The sequence below is a fragment of the Ochotona princeps genome, chromosome 8 (assembly GCF_030435755.1).
Source record: "Ochotona princeps isolate mOchPri1 chromosome 8, mOchPri1.hap1, whole genome shotgun sequence".
In the NCBI taxonomy this organism is placed as follows: domain Eukaryota; kingdom Metazoa; phylum Chordata; class Mammalia; order Lagomorpha; family Ochotonidae; genus Ochotona; species Ochotona princeps.
The window spans coordinates 81139321-81152244 of record NC_080839.1 but is presented as its reverse complement, the minus strand read 5'-3'; the positions used below and the strand labels follow the sequence as shown (position 1 = coordinate 81152244).

The 12924-nt window shown below is 52.0% G+C and overlaps 1 protein-coding gene across 2 annotated transcripts in view; it reads left to right on the top strand.

Moving 5' to 3' along the window:
- DCDC2C (doublecortin domain containing 2C) overlaps nucleotides 1–12113 on the top strand; it is a 78879-nt gene extending 66766 nt beyond the window's left edge. Inside the window, exons 11-12 of one of the 2 annotated variants that reach the window (XM_058667438.1) lie at nucleotides 8248–8295; nucleotides 11950–12113. In XM_058667438.1, coding sequence (XP_058523421.1) covers nucleotides 8248–8295; nucleotides 11950–11973 — 72 coding nt within the window. In that variant the 3' untranslated portion in view covers nucleotides 11974–12113. Of the gene's footprint in view, nucleotides 1–378; nucleotides 443–8247; nucleotides 8296–11949 lie in introns of those variants that run through there. The other variant, XM_058667437.1, reaches the window with a different exon arrangement.
- The last annotated feature ends 811 nt before the right edge of the window (nucleotides 12114–12924 follow it).

The window sequence follows — 12924 nt, the reverse complement described above, 5'->3', positions numbered from 1 at the left end:
CCAGGCTGAAGCTGTGTCTTTTTTGTTGTGGAAAATGCCCAGAGGACAGGATGGTGACAGAAGCATGAGCTGACCCTTCTGTGTGACCTGGAGCCACAGGTCCTGGCTTCCAGATATTATACAAAACTGACCTGCATGAGGAGTTCCCCATACTGGGCTGGAGCTTGGGCCAAATCAGCAGACCTCATCCAGTGGTGGTTCTGGGCCAGGCCCTGACTTCCGGGTTGAGGCAGTTCTTTGCTGCTTGCGTAGCTAGCTCCAGTGGACAGCCCTTACTTAGCGGTCTCATGTCTCGGGACCCAGCACTCGCCGGCTCTGTGTCCCCCATCAGTCCAGAGACAAAGTGTCAGCTGCTAACCTGGATGGTTTCTGTTTCAGGGAGACCATTCACGAGTGTCTTTTAAGAAAAGATTGTCCTTAAGACACAGCACAAAGAGAAAAGGTATGTCAAGTAGATGTTGAAGACGTAGAAATGTACAGATCTGGTGGTAATGCAGCCGTGGCTGGGAGTACTTCTAAGGCCCTGCGGAAGGAGCTGGTCCATCGTGGTTAAACTGTCTCTTTGAATGTAACTAACGCATGTAGAGAACGCCCAGTGGAGAGAAGATCTTATCCACCCACCTCCCGCCCAGGAAGCCCGTAGTAGTAACGTCACCCAACTACAGATACCTTTGCTGAGTTTCTGCTTTCTGCTGACAACCATGGCCCTCTGCCTGGGTGGCTTTCCAAGGAGACACTTTCCTGAAGAGTGCCCGCGTGTGGCTCTGTGCTGCAGTTTCTTAGCTGTGAAGGGCAGGGAGATGATAGATTACACCATTAACATGGCATCATGTTTAGCAAAGTGCTTTGCAGTGATAGCAGTCCTGTGGAAGTGTGAACTGTTAGATCTGGTAGGATGTGGATTGGACAGTTTACAGCTGAGAGGCAGCCAGAGGGTCATGTGTTTCAAGGTGATGTGGTTTTCCTCTTGAACTCGCTGTAGCTGCATCTCCTTCTGGGCTGATTTCTGAGGTCTGAGGGTCTTGTATCAATGGGTAGGCACAAGAGATCCCAGCAGCTTGTTCCATAACTGTGCCTTGTGGCTAAGGCCTTTAGTGCTTGTTGGACTTGGCTCATTCCCAACATGGAGCACCTACAGCCTCCCTCCGAATGGTGACCCAGATTTCATTGAGAGATGAGAGTCCTGGGAGATGCCCAGTGATAACTGTTCCACACCATTGGCGTTGCAGTCCTGTGCCTGCCACCCAGAGTTGTCATGTAGATCCTGTGTATGGGGACCTGAGCTTGGTTCCTCTTCACGAAGGCTGCAGGCCTCTTTGTCAAGGCCGGGTTGCAGGATACCTGCTGGTGCCTTGTGGGGCGGTTGACCCACACCTGCTGTCTGTGCCTCACCCCTCAGTTTGCACTAGCTGGTTTTTCTTAACTTACACATACAGAGTTATGCTGATTAGCAGCAGTGGGACCCTTGGCTGGACAAGAGACCCTGAGGAGCAGCTGCGTGGGCATCTGTGGGAGGGTGGGCACCCAGAGAGGGGCCATGGGGACCGTTGGGTAGGCTGAGCAGGCCAGAAGGGGCTGCTTGGTGTGTCAGTGCAACAGGTAGGACAAGAGGGCCTTTTGGTTCTCCGGCTCCCAGGTGGGACAAAGAACTGTTTCTGGGGTGGTCCTGGATCCTCTTCCGTGGTTTGGGAGAACAAGAGTGGTTAAGGAGCCCAGTGATGATGCTCATTGGAGTTTGAATTTCACAATGAAGCTGCTAATGCTTTCTCAGAATACTTGAGCCTTTTCCTTGAATGTTGACTTTCTATAAACTAACTTAAGAGAGAAATCATCAGTAAGTGTGACAAATGGCAACATGATTCTCAGTTGTTCTTTCTGTTTTCAAGAAAAGGGGTTTGTAGAATGGATGCCCCAAATACTAATAGAGGAAGGCGGTGTTTGTCCTGCACTGCAGCGCAAGTCCATTTGGGTTTCAGAATACCACTTCCTGGCCAGCAAGGAACCAGCGGGGCACCCAAGTAAGTCTGGCCGGGCGTGGATTCAGTTGCTGCCTCACTTTTCCTTTTGTTATTTGATTTTTAATAGATCAGTGACCTCAGAAAGATTGGTGGGCAGACTCTGTGCCGTCAGCCTCTGCCAGCCTGCAGCCCTCTGCAGACACGCACTTCAAGCTCCGGATGCATTCATTGACCCACCTGCTGGGGCTGATTTGAGAATATGTGTAGATTCTAGAGTGCTTTTGAGATACTGCCCTGGACCTTGGATTTCATGATAACAGCCTTGTCAGACTGATGGCCTGTGTTGTCTTTGGTGACAAAGGCAGTGCAAGAAGCTTCCCAGCAGCCATGTGGGGTCTCCTGCAGCATGGCTGCCTTGGGTTCCTCCACGATGCCCACATTTGGAGCCTTCGCGGGGGCTGAACATGATTCCACAAGCCCTCCCATTCATTCACAAGTGTCCACTCCCGCTCCAGGCACTGCCTGATGACCCTGCAGGTCAACGGCAGCTTCAAGGTCTCTGAGCAGTGTTTGAAAGAAGTGCATTACACACAGCTGTGAGATCTACTCACCAACCCGAGGCTGCCAGGAATTGTGGCTCAGTAAAAAGATTTATTTGGGAGGAGGGAATGCGACCATTTCACACCTCACTTAAAACATGTTACCTTTCCTCTCAGCTGCTCGTGGCCGTTAGCGGCCATCCATCCATCGCATCCAGTTCTGCAGAATCGGGGCTTGCACGTGTCCACATCCCACAGGTGGAACATTAGCTCCCCGGCAGCACAGCACCTGCCTGTGTTTCATGAGCTCCCAAGTTCCATTTTTGTTTTGGAGTATGAGGCAAGTTTAAGTCCCAGAAATTTAATGCAAAGCTGTAATAAGTGTTTTTCTTTTTCTTTCTTTTTTGTTTTTTAAGCTCACTGGCACTCATGTTTTTCCGTGCGTTATTGTGGTTTTTCTTTTTGTTTGGGGGATAGTCTTGGAGCAGGTACAGAGGCAGGAGAGGCCAGCTTCTGCCTGCTGCGACCTTGTTTCCAGAAGCAGTCACTGGAAGAACTGGGCACCGCACGGTGCCCGCAACGCCGGGCCTGCACACCCTCCTGCAGCGTGCAGATGCACCTGCTCCCTGCTCCTGGTCTGTTTGTGCTTTAAGCATGCGCAGTGAGGGATGCAGTGCACGCAAACCAAAACTTCACCCCGGGAAGCCACACTCCATGTCTCGTTTGGTCTTTGTTGTGACTTTCCTCAATCTGGGAACCACAGGATTGTTACAGAATGCTCGCCAGTGAGCTTGGCTCTGTGGCTCTATTTTTGGTTGTAATCCAGAGAGTGGCCAGCAGTGTGTGACAGGTGAGCACACGTGGGGGCACACGCTTAGCTGAGTTGACTCTTGAGCAGTGCCCGAGGACTGCAGACCTGTCTTGTTGCCTGCTCCCACTGTGGCATTTGACAACCTGCATTGGCCCATAAGTCTGCTCTAAGCGGGACTTATCCCGACCCTCTCCTTTGTGATTCTCCTTGTGTGTCTCTGGGTGGCGCCGTGAGACTGACTTCCTGGGGCCTCTCGCTGGCTTTCCATCTGCCTGTGTGGTTGTCCTTGGCAGAGGGTGGCTGTCTGGCTTCAGGACACCCTGCTGTGACTCCGGCCCCCTTGGCTTTGGCCCATGGACACACACTCTTCTCTGGGCGCCACCATGGGTTGTTCACACTGTGATGTGAACTTAACTCAGGGCTCCACTCTGCAGTCTCCACCTGAGAGGCTCGCCTACGGGACGGAGAGGACACTACCTTTTTTGTGCGCCCAGGCTGGTGCTGGAGCCTTTGAAGGAAGTCAAGCTCAACTTGGTAAGGCTAATGCCCCTGGGGTTTGGGATTTGTGACAGAAGGCTAAGGAAGACCAAGGTCAGCAGGGCTCAGGCCCTGGCTTTTCTGCTGGGACTCTGCATCTGTCTATGTGTCAAAATGTGTGTGTGTGTGTGTACGCACCTCGCAGTGTGGTTGGTGGATTTTCATCTGCTGCAGCTCCGAGGGGTTTGCATGCTTGTTTAGTAGGTAAAGCTGGTGGCAGTCTGAGATCTCTTTCCCAGGTGTGCAGTGGTGCCAGGCAGAGTGAGCACCCAAAGCCTGAGGCCCAGAGACCTGTACAAGGACTGTGCCTGGCAGGTCCACTCAAGGGACCCCTGACCTCCTGGACAGGATGAGGCTGAGGAGTCCCAGGGAAAGCCAGGTGGGGCTCAGCTCTCCCTGTGGTCTTCCCTGCCCCGAGTGTAGGCAGCTTCGAGACCATGGTGGGGGTGGGGTGATGGGGACTTAGGAACCCGGGTCCCTTTGAGCCCTGGCAGGATGGGCTCAGGCTCATGGTGCATGGTTCTTGAGTTTTTTATCCTAATAACTGTCAAAAGGATGGTAAGTGATTAAAAATGAAAACAGAGATAAAAGAAGGTTGAAAAGCTATTAAAGGAGAATACAGTTTTGTCTTTCAGAGCACAAGCCTAGTGTGTCCAGTGGCAGTGAGTGGCATGGCTTCCTCCTGGGGAGCTTGCCTTCTTCTGAGTCTCTCCTGGGGCTTTCAATCTGTTTCTATGTTCAGTGTGAATAAAGGCCTTCTTCCGTCTCCTGGGGTACATACTCAGCTTGGCGGAGTGACCCTTGAGTCACTCAGGATTAGCACTTGCCCAGTGGACCAACACCCACAGCACAAGCCATCATTCTGTCCAAACACCGAGTCCATTGTGCTTCTACCAGGATGAATGGGGAAAGGACGAGGAGAACACGGTTAAAGCTTAGACTAGCAAAGAGCCTCAGAGATGAAGCATTGGCTCCCACCCTTGACTCAGAGCTTCTCTTCCAGGGGTGGCCCAGCTGATGCTGGTGCTCCCTGCTCCCCAGTATAGCCCTGCAAGTCTGGGATCCTCTACAGCAGTGGAGGGAACCCCTGCATCCTCCCAGGCCCTGTGCAGCAAGGCCTCACCTCTCTGCTATGGCTCATCCCAGATCTGTGTAACTGGAATAACTTGAGTGAGATGAGAGGAGTTTGGCTTCCTGGGTGCAAAAATACATGAGTAAACTTGAGTGAGACAGGTCTAAGGAGGAGAAGTGAGTGCCTGCTGTGTGCAAGGTGCTGTGCTGGGTACTCCATACACCCTCTTCCTTGCCCTCTATGAAAGCTGACCCCTGCGAGTTAGAGCAGTTCTCTCATTGGTGAGGTGAGGTCCTAGCAGAAGTTTCTTGTTGTGCCCTGAGGCTGGAAAGCAGGTTCACTCTCTGTGCAAGGGAGGTCGTTTGTCACCTCACCAAGCTGTGCGTCCGTGATGGGGATCTCCTAAATCTCTTTGGGGGTGTCGTGCTCCGTCTCTGAGGCTGCGAAGCAGGGTGACTAGGTCTCATGGGCACACTCTTCTGATTATAGAATTTAGCTTTTTATCTTGATAACTGTCAAAAGGACTGAAAGTGATTTAAAATGAAAAAGAAAGATTGAAAACCTATTAAAGGAGAATAAAGATGAGAAAATCCAGCTGTACACTCGAGAGTGAGGGGTGATGGTGGGCTCGTGCCCCCGAGCAACACCTGGACAGCCCTGGCGGGACTCTGGTGTCTGCTCCCTGCCAGCTTTCAATTCTTTGCTTGCCCTCTGTGCCTTCTGTGCTTGGCCTTTTACTTCAATCATTTCTTGTTAAAAAGATTCATTTTTATTTTAATTTGAAAGAGAGACAGAGAGAATCTTCCATCTCTGATTCACTCCCCGGATGATTTTGGCTGGTCCAAAACCAAGAGCCAGGTGCTGCCTCTGGATCTTTCTTGTGGGCTCAGGTGTCCAAAGAACCATCCTCTGTTGCTTTTCCAGGCCATAAGCAGAGAGCTGGATTGGAAATGAAACAGCTGGGACACGAATTAGCCCATATGGGATGTTGGCACCACAGGTAGAGGGTTAGCATGCTATACCACTACACCAACGTCAGGTTTAATCATTTCTGGATACAGGTAAGACATCCTGATCAGAAAATTCCAAAATATTTCCAAGGCGCAAAGCTTCGTGGAAAGTGTGTGTGCAGCCCTTTCAAGGAGTTTCTGCACCCTGATAAGCTTATGTTTCAGTTCTTTTTTATGAACCTTAGCCGTGAGTCTGCAGTTAGAAGTTGGTCCTGTGGTTTTCAGATCAGATAAGTCCTGACTTCCTGTTTGCAAGGCTTAATTTATGTTACAACTGTCAGTGGCAAGTGATGGCTTAGTACCTTTACTCTGCTTTCCAGTTCTTCCTCAACGGACATTCATGAGAACAGAAAATACAGATATTAATTGCTTAGCTTAACCTTATAGGCTGTGGTTGGACAGGAGAAGCTTTGAGGAACCTTCCAAGCTTTTGTTAGTTGAAGTACTTTTTGCTGGGACTTATTTCCTACAAAGCCTTGGTTGAAATGGTTAATGTCTTCTCTGATTTATAAGTGTTCTAATCTGCAGAGAAATCGGTTGCCAGGTAATAGCTGCCACGTACAAACATCCGGCACTAACTTCAGGATTCTAACTTCACACCTTAAGGCAAATCTCAGGCTCTGCCCCTAAACCCTAAGCCTGGCATCTTAGTTCATTGCCAACCGCTGCTGCATGTGCGGGTGGCTGCACAACTGTGTCGAAATAAGCAGCAGGCTTTGAGCGAAGCGATGAGCGCAGGCCTGGCGGTGGCTCCTCTGTGGGTAGAGGCCACGTCTCCTCAGCCTCGGCAGGCGGCCCTCGGCGGCCTCGGGCATCGCACCAGCCCTTCTTGGCTCTCCCTCTGCCCCACGTGGCGGTTCCCCAGCTCTGGCTCTGGGCAGTGCCGTTGGCTTCTGCTTTACTTCCCGCAGTGACTGGCAGGTCCCTGACCTGCTCATCAGGTCTTGCCACCTCATTCAGCATGCTGTGCTGCTCATGCCAGGGGACCCTTGACACAGGAGCTCAGGAGCACACGGAGAGGTTCATGCTGCATGCCCGGTGGTTGAGCTGCCAAGGGCTCTCCCATGCTCTGCATGTCCCTGAAACGGAGGCAGTTAGGCTCACAGGTAAGTGGAGGCTGGAGGAGTTCTTCAGAGAAGTGCGCTCAGTGGTGTTTGCCTGGCACCAAGGGGCTTCATCTTGGCAGGTGTTCATGCTAGTTACACATTTCTCATTTCAGCAGTGCCCTTGTGAGCGAGCATTCTCCTCTGATGGTTAACGACCACGAGCCGTTAGGAGGCAGCCGCGTGGGAACCAGGCTAGGCTCTGGGGGCCGGTAGAGTGTACCCAAGACCTGCCTCCTAAGTCCTGGGTCCACTCAGGGTGCTGTTGCCGGCCAAGCTGGTGACAAGCAGAGAAGGTGCCGTCCTTCAGTGGGGCCTGTAATGATGTCCCGTCCTTCCACTGACGCCCTGTGACGCCGTCCTGTGCCTTCCACTGACGCCCTGTGACGACGTCCTGTCCTTCCACTGATGCCCTGTGATGACGTCCTGTCCTTCCACTGACGCCCTGTGACGACGTCCTGTGCCTTCCACTGACGCCCTGTGACGACGTCCTGTCCTTCCACTGATGCCCTGTGATGACGTCCTGTCCTTCCACTGATGCCCTGTGATGACGTCCTGTCCTTCCACTGACGCCCTGTGACGAAGTCCTATGCCTTCCACTGACGCCCTGTGACAACGTCCCGACCTGCGACTGACGCCCTGTGACCACATCCCGTCCTTCCACTGACACCCTGTGACGCCGTCCTGTGCCTTCCACTGACGCCCTGTGATGACGTCCTGTCCTTCCACTGACGCCCTGTGATGACGTCCCGTCCTTCCACTGACGCCCTGTGATGATGTCTTGTCCTTCCACTGACGCCCTGTGATGACGTCCGTCCTTCCACTGACGCCCTGTGATGACGTCCCGTCCTTCTACTGACGCCCTGTGATGACGTCCCGTCTTTCTACTGACGCCCTGTGATGACGTCCTGTGCCTTCCACTGACGCCCTGCCATGGTGCTCACAGGGAGGGCAGCGGAAGTAGACCTTTAGTAAGTTGGGTGTTTTGCTTCAAGGAAGAGAGTGAAAATCAGATGCCGCCCGTGCCCAGCAGTCCCACAAGTGCCATTCGCAGTGTCCCTGTGCATGGTCTGTGCTCCTGGTTTCACTAGGATTGGTTTTGAACCCCTTCCCGCCTGGTCAGCATCCTACCTGCCACGTTGTTTCAACTTGGGTCTTGCAGTAGAATCTCCATCCTTAGATCAGCTATGGATGACTCAATTTTCTTTTTTCCTCAGCGTCTCTCAAGAACATCAGCAAGAATAAAAAAGTGGTTCCGCTTCCTGGTAAGAGAACGTTCCTGGGGGCTCACCGGGGAGCGAGAGGCTGGAGTGTGGTGCCTGCTCTGGGCTGGCCTTAGAACCCGCGCCTCTCCTGCGGTGGCTTTGCTTTGGCTGAGTGCAGCCCACTGCCGGGGCTGTGCAGAGTCCTCCGCCCTGCGCTGGGGCATCTCTCAGGCACTGACAAGGGAAGGTACTGACTTCGGTGGCAGTACTCTGTGGGCCCGCCGTCCGAATCTGGCAGACGGCCGCTATGCTCCCTTTACTCTTTCACTGTGTTTATTGCTATCATTTATGAAAGTGGAGTGGGCAAGAGAAAAGGGAAGTGACAGAAATGTGTGGAAAGAAATGCAGGCTGCAGCTGGGGTGCTTCTGAGAAGTGTGCCCGTCAGGTGCAGCAGGCTGACAGCCGCTAGTCCTGTCAGGCTGCAGCTGGGGTGCTTCTGAGAAGTGTGTGCCCGTCAGGTGCAGCAGGCTGACAGCCGCTAGTCCTGTCAGGCTGCAGCTGGGGTGCTTCTGAGAAGTGTGTGCGCGTCAGGTGCAGCAGGCTGACAGTCGCTAGTCCTGTCAGGCTGCAGCTGGGGTGCTTCTGAGAAGTGTGCGCGCGTCAGGTGCAGCAGGCTGACAGCCGCTAGTCCTGTCAGGCTGCAGCTGGGGTGCTTCTGAGAAGTGTGCGCGCGTCAGGTGCAGCAGGCTGACAGCCGCTAGTCCTGTCAGGCTGCAGCTGGGGTGCTTCTGAGAAGTGTGCGCGCGTCAGGTGCAGCAGGCTGACAGCCGCTAGTCCTGTCAGGCTGCAGCTGGGGTGCTTCTGAGAAGTGTGCGCGCGTCAGGTGCAGCAGGCTGACAGTCGCTAGTCCTGTCAGGCTGCAGCTGGGGTGCTTCTGAGAAGTGTGCGCGCGTCAGGTGCAGCAGGCTGACAGCCGCTAGTCCTGTCAGGCTGCAGCTGGAGTGCTTCTGAGAAGTGTGCGCGCGTCAGGTGCAGGAGGCTGACAGCCGCTAGTCCTGTCAGGCTGCAGCTGGGGTTCAGACAGTGCCAGAGATGCCTGTGTCTGACAGCTGCTTCCCAGCCCAGGTGACGCAGGGATTTCTGAGCCTGCAATTTAATATGTATGCATACTGTATATCATGTTAACTTATATTGATATTTTATGTACTTTGTAGGTATTCTGACAAGCTGTTCATATAAAGACAGTTTAATGTCTTCAGTGTATTATAGCACACATCCTGATTTTAAGTTACAGTTTAGGCAGTGCTTCATGTGTGGCGCTGCTAGCTCATTATCGACACTTGTGAATTGCTTCCATGTACCAGGCTGTGTTGGGCATTCGAGAGACAAGAAAGTGTAAGACCCAGCCCCTACTCTGCAGTGCTCACCGTCTGCAGGGGTGCTAGGCACTGGCTCAGGGAGTGAGGAGGCAGCATGCAGCCAAAGGCAGCTTCAGTGGCACAGCGTACCCACTTCTGGCTGGCACACTGTCCTGTGTTGCCCTGTGACAGTTTTGGTTTTATTTTCTGGACCCCTGGTGCCCTGCTCGGTAAGCTCTGCTGTGATAAGCAGCGTCTTACCAGATGTTTCCATTCCCGCTGTCGATGGTGTGTATTCATTCAGTGGTCACCAGAATTTGAATATTCCCAAAGATCCATATTTTGTCCTTATTTTTTTTCACATTCGCTAAAAACCAGAAAGGGCATTTGAGCAGTCCAAGGTAATGTGAAAGTAGGACTCACTTGTTAACGAACCAGAGCTGTCATAGTCCCGTGAGCTCCAGGCCAGGTGAGTCTTAGGGCTGCTCAGACGAGCTGTGAGGGGTCATTGTGGAGAAGGGGACGCTGGGCTGAGGGGCCAGAGTATCCAGCTGCATGGAAGAGCAGCGCTGAGCTGCAGAGGTGCCGCTGGTTTGGTGTAGCCGGAGAAGGAGCAAACGTGTGCAATGCAGCTGGAAAGGCAAACTGCCTCGGTGTCACTGGGAGGAGGTGACGCCAGGTGGTAGTAAGAACTATCTACTCAAGACCGCAGTGGCTGAGGTTTCTCTTCTGGTCCCAGGAAGTCGGCTGTGGGCTGGAGACGTCCCTGAGCAGCTCTCATCCATGCAGTGATTCCAGTGCCTGGTCGTTGATACACTGCCATCTCCAGCATGCGTGTTGAGTTTGGAAAGTGAGAGAGGGCAGAAAGAGCCAGGGCCAAGTTGGAGCAAATGCCTGGCCGTCTCTGTGCAGGAGGGACATGCCACAGCCCCGATCCTGTGGTCAGAACAGGCCTTTGTTTGCCCCTTGCCCAGGCCGGGATCCAGTGTGGCTGGGGATGCAGCTCTGGCCATACTCTGCCGTGCTAAGGAAGTGTCAAGCTTCAGTGCCCGACGCATTCTGCTGTCCCCTCATCCACTATCCTGAGGACTTTGGTCTTTACCCTGCGATGACTGCGTGTGGCAGGTGCCAGGTGCTCCGCACTGCTCCCACCCAGCTGGCGAGGGCTTGCCTGGAGGACAACTGATGTCTGGGCGACAGGTGGCTCTGAGGGCCAGCATGAAATCCACGTTGGGGAGGCTGCTTTGGAGTCTTAGTAGTGCTTCTAGAAGGAAAATACAGTTTGTGGTGCAAAGCGACAAGTAAATAGGTTGCTTCCCACATTTCATTGGAAACTGGAGGCACATGGCTCCTCTCAGGTGTGGTCAGGCTTCTCACCTAAGATGAATTTTTCTTTTTAAAAATTACTTATTTTGCTTTTATTTCAAAGGGAGGGGAGGAAGGAGGAAGGGAGGGAGGGAGGGAGGGAGGGAGAGAGAAAGAGAGAGAGAAAGAGAGAGAGAGAGAGAGAGAGAGAGAGAGAGAGAGAGAGAGATAGAGATCTGTCTTCCATTGGATCATTCCTTAAATGTCTTGATTCAGGCACTGGGTATTCAGTCCCAGGCTCCTGCGGGTCGCGATGTCCCATGACTAGCCTGGACCCAAGCACTCAAACCATCAGTGCCGCCTTCTGGGGTGCACATTGGCAGGACGCTGTGCCTGGGTGGAGCGGAGCCTACTGGCCAGGCACTCTGATGGGGGATGTGACTTCACCAAACGTCTCCTTGAGGTGTCTTCTGGTGGCTTGTAGGGAAGGACAGGGTTCTGGCTTTCAGAGCCTTCAGCCTCCGTGTCGTGTGGCACGAGCACTGTGGCCAGGCAGTGTTGGCCTTGCCGACTGTGCTGGCGTTCTTCCTCAGCTCCATGGGTGATTTTCCTGTTTAACATCCATTCTGAGGAGGCTGGCTCAGAATTCCCTTGCATTCTGATTTCTTTCTTTTTTCTTTATTAAAAATCCATTCCCTCGCTCAGTGGCTGAAAAGAAAGCAAGTATTTTTCTTGTGACTGTTAAATGTTTAAAGACTAATAGATTTTATCTGTTTACTATTTGGCAATGCACTTTTATTGTTATTTCTTTTAGGGTTCTTTGATACTGTCCCATCCTATATATTTTATGTTTGTTTGAAATCTTATTTTTAAATATGAGTAAGTTATAACATAAAAACACAACCTATGTGAAGTTATTTTAATGAATACTATCACTATCATTACTGAATAAATGTTATGGTAGTAATGTTTATATTATTCAGTTGGTTTGGATTGGTTGGCTATTATGTATATTGATGGTTTTGTTTTCTTTTGTTTATTGAAAACAAGAAAAAGCACGACATGGCATTCTAAAAGAAAAAGATCTGCCAGTACTAGAAACCCCCATAGAAATAGAAACTCTAAAACAACCAGCAACGAGACAACCATCACAAGAGTCTGTACCAACACAAGAAAAAAAAGTGCACAAGGAACAAGCATTTTCTGAACACTCCTTGGACCAACCATCTGAAGAGCAGGTGCCTGACACACAAGATCCCTCCTTGGACCAACCATCTGAAGAGCGGGTGTCTGACACACAAGATCCCGCCTTGGACCAACCATCTGAAGAGCGGGTGTCTGACACACAAGATCCCGCCTTGGACCAACCATCTGAAGAGCGGGTGTCTGACACACAAGATCCCGCCTTGGACCAACCATCTGAAGAGCGGGTGTCTGACACACAAGGTCCCGCCTTGGACCAACCATCTGAAGAGCGGGTGTCTGACACACAAGATCCCGCCTTGGACCAACCATCTGAAGAGCGGGTGTCTGACACACAAGATCCCGCCTTGGACCAACCATCTGAAGAGCGGGTGTCTGACACACAAGATCCCGTCTTGGACCAACCATCTGAAGAGCGGGTGTCTGACACACAAGATCCCGCCTTGGACCAACCATCTGAAGAGCGGGTGTCTGACACACAAGATCCCGCCTTGGACCAACCATCTGAAGAGCAGGTGCCTGACACACAAGAGCCACGTGAACACTCCTCTGAAGAACAGGAGACTCAGGGACAACAAAGAGAACGAGAGCCTTGAAGGCCAAACCTCTGCTCTGCTGCAAAGCACAGGAGTCAGAGAGCAGAAAGGATCATGAGGAATCTGAATACAATTAGACAGTTTATCACAATATGCTGAAGAGGTATGCAAGTAGAATGTTGAAATTGTGAATTTCATAGTTTGGTGTTGCCAGTTGTAAAGTTTAAAAAAAAATGTGTAAGACAAGGGAGTCCTTTCTGTATTCTTTTATGAAGCTGGAAGGGAG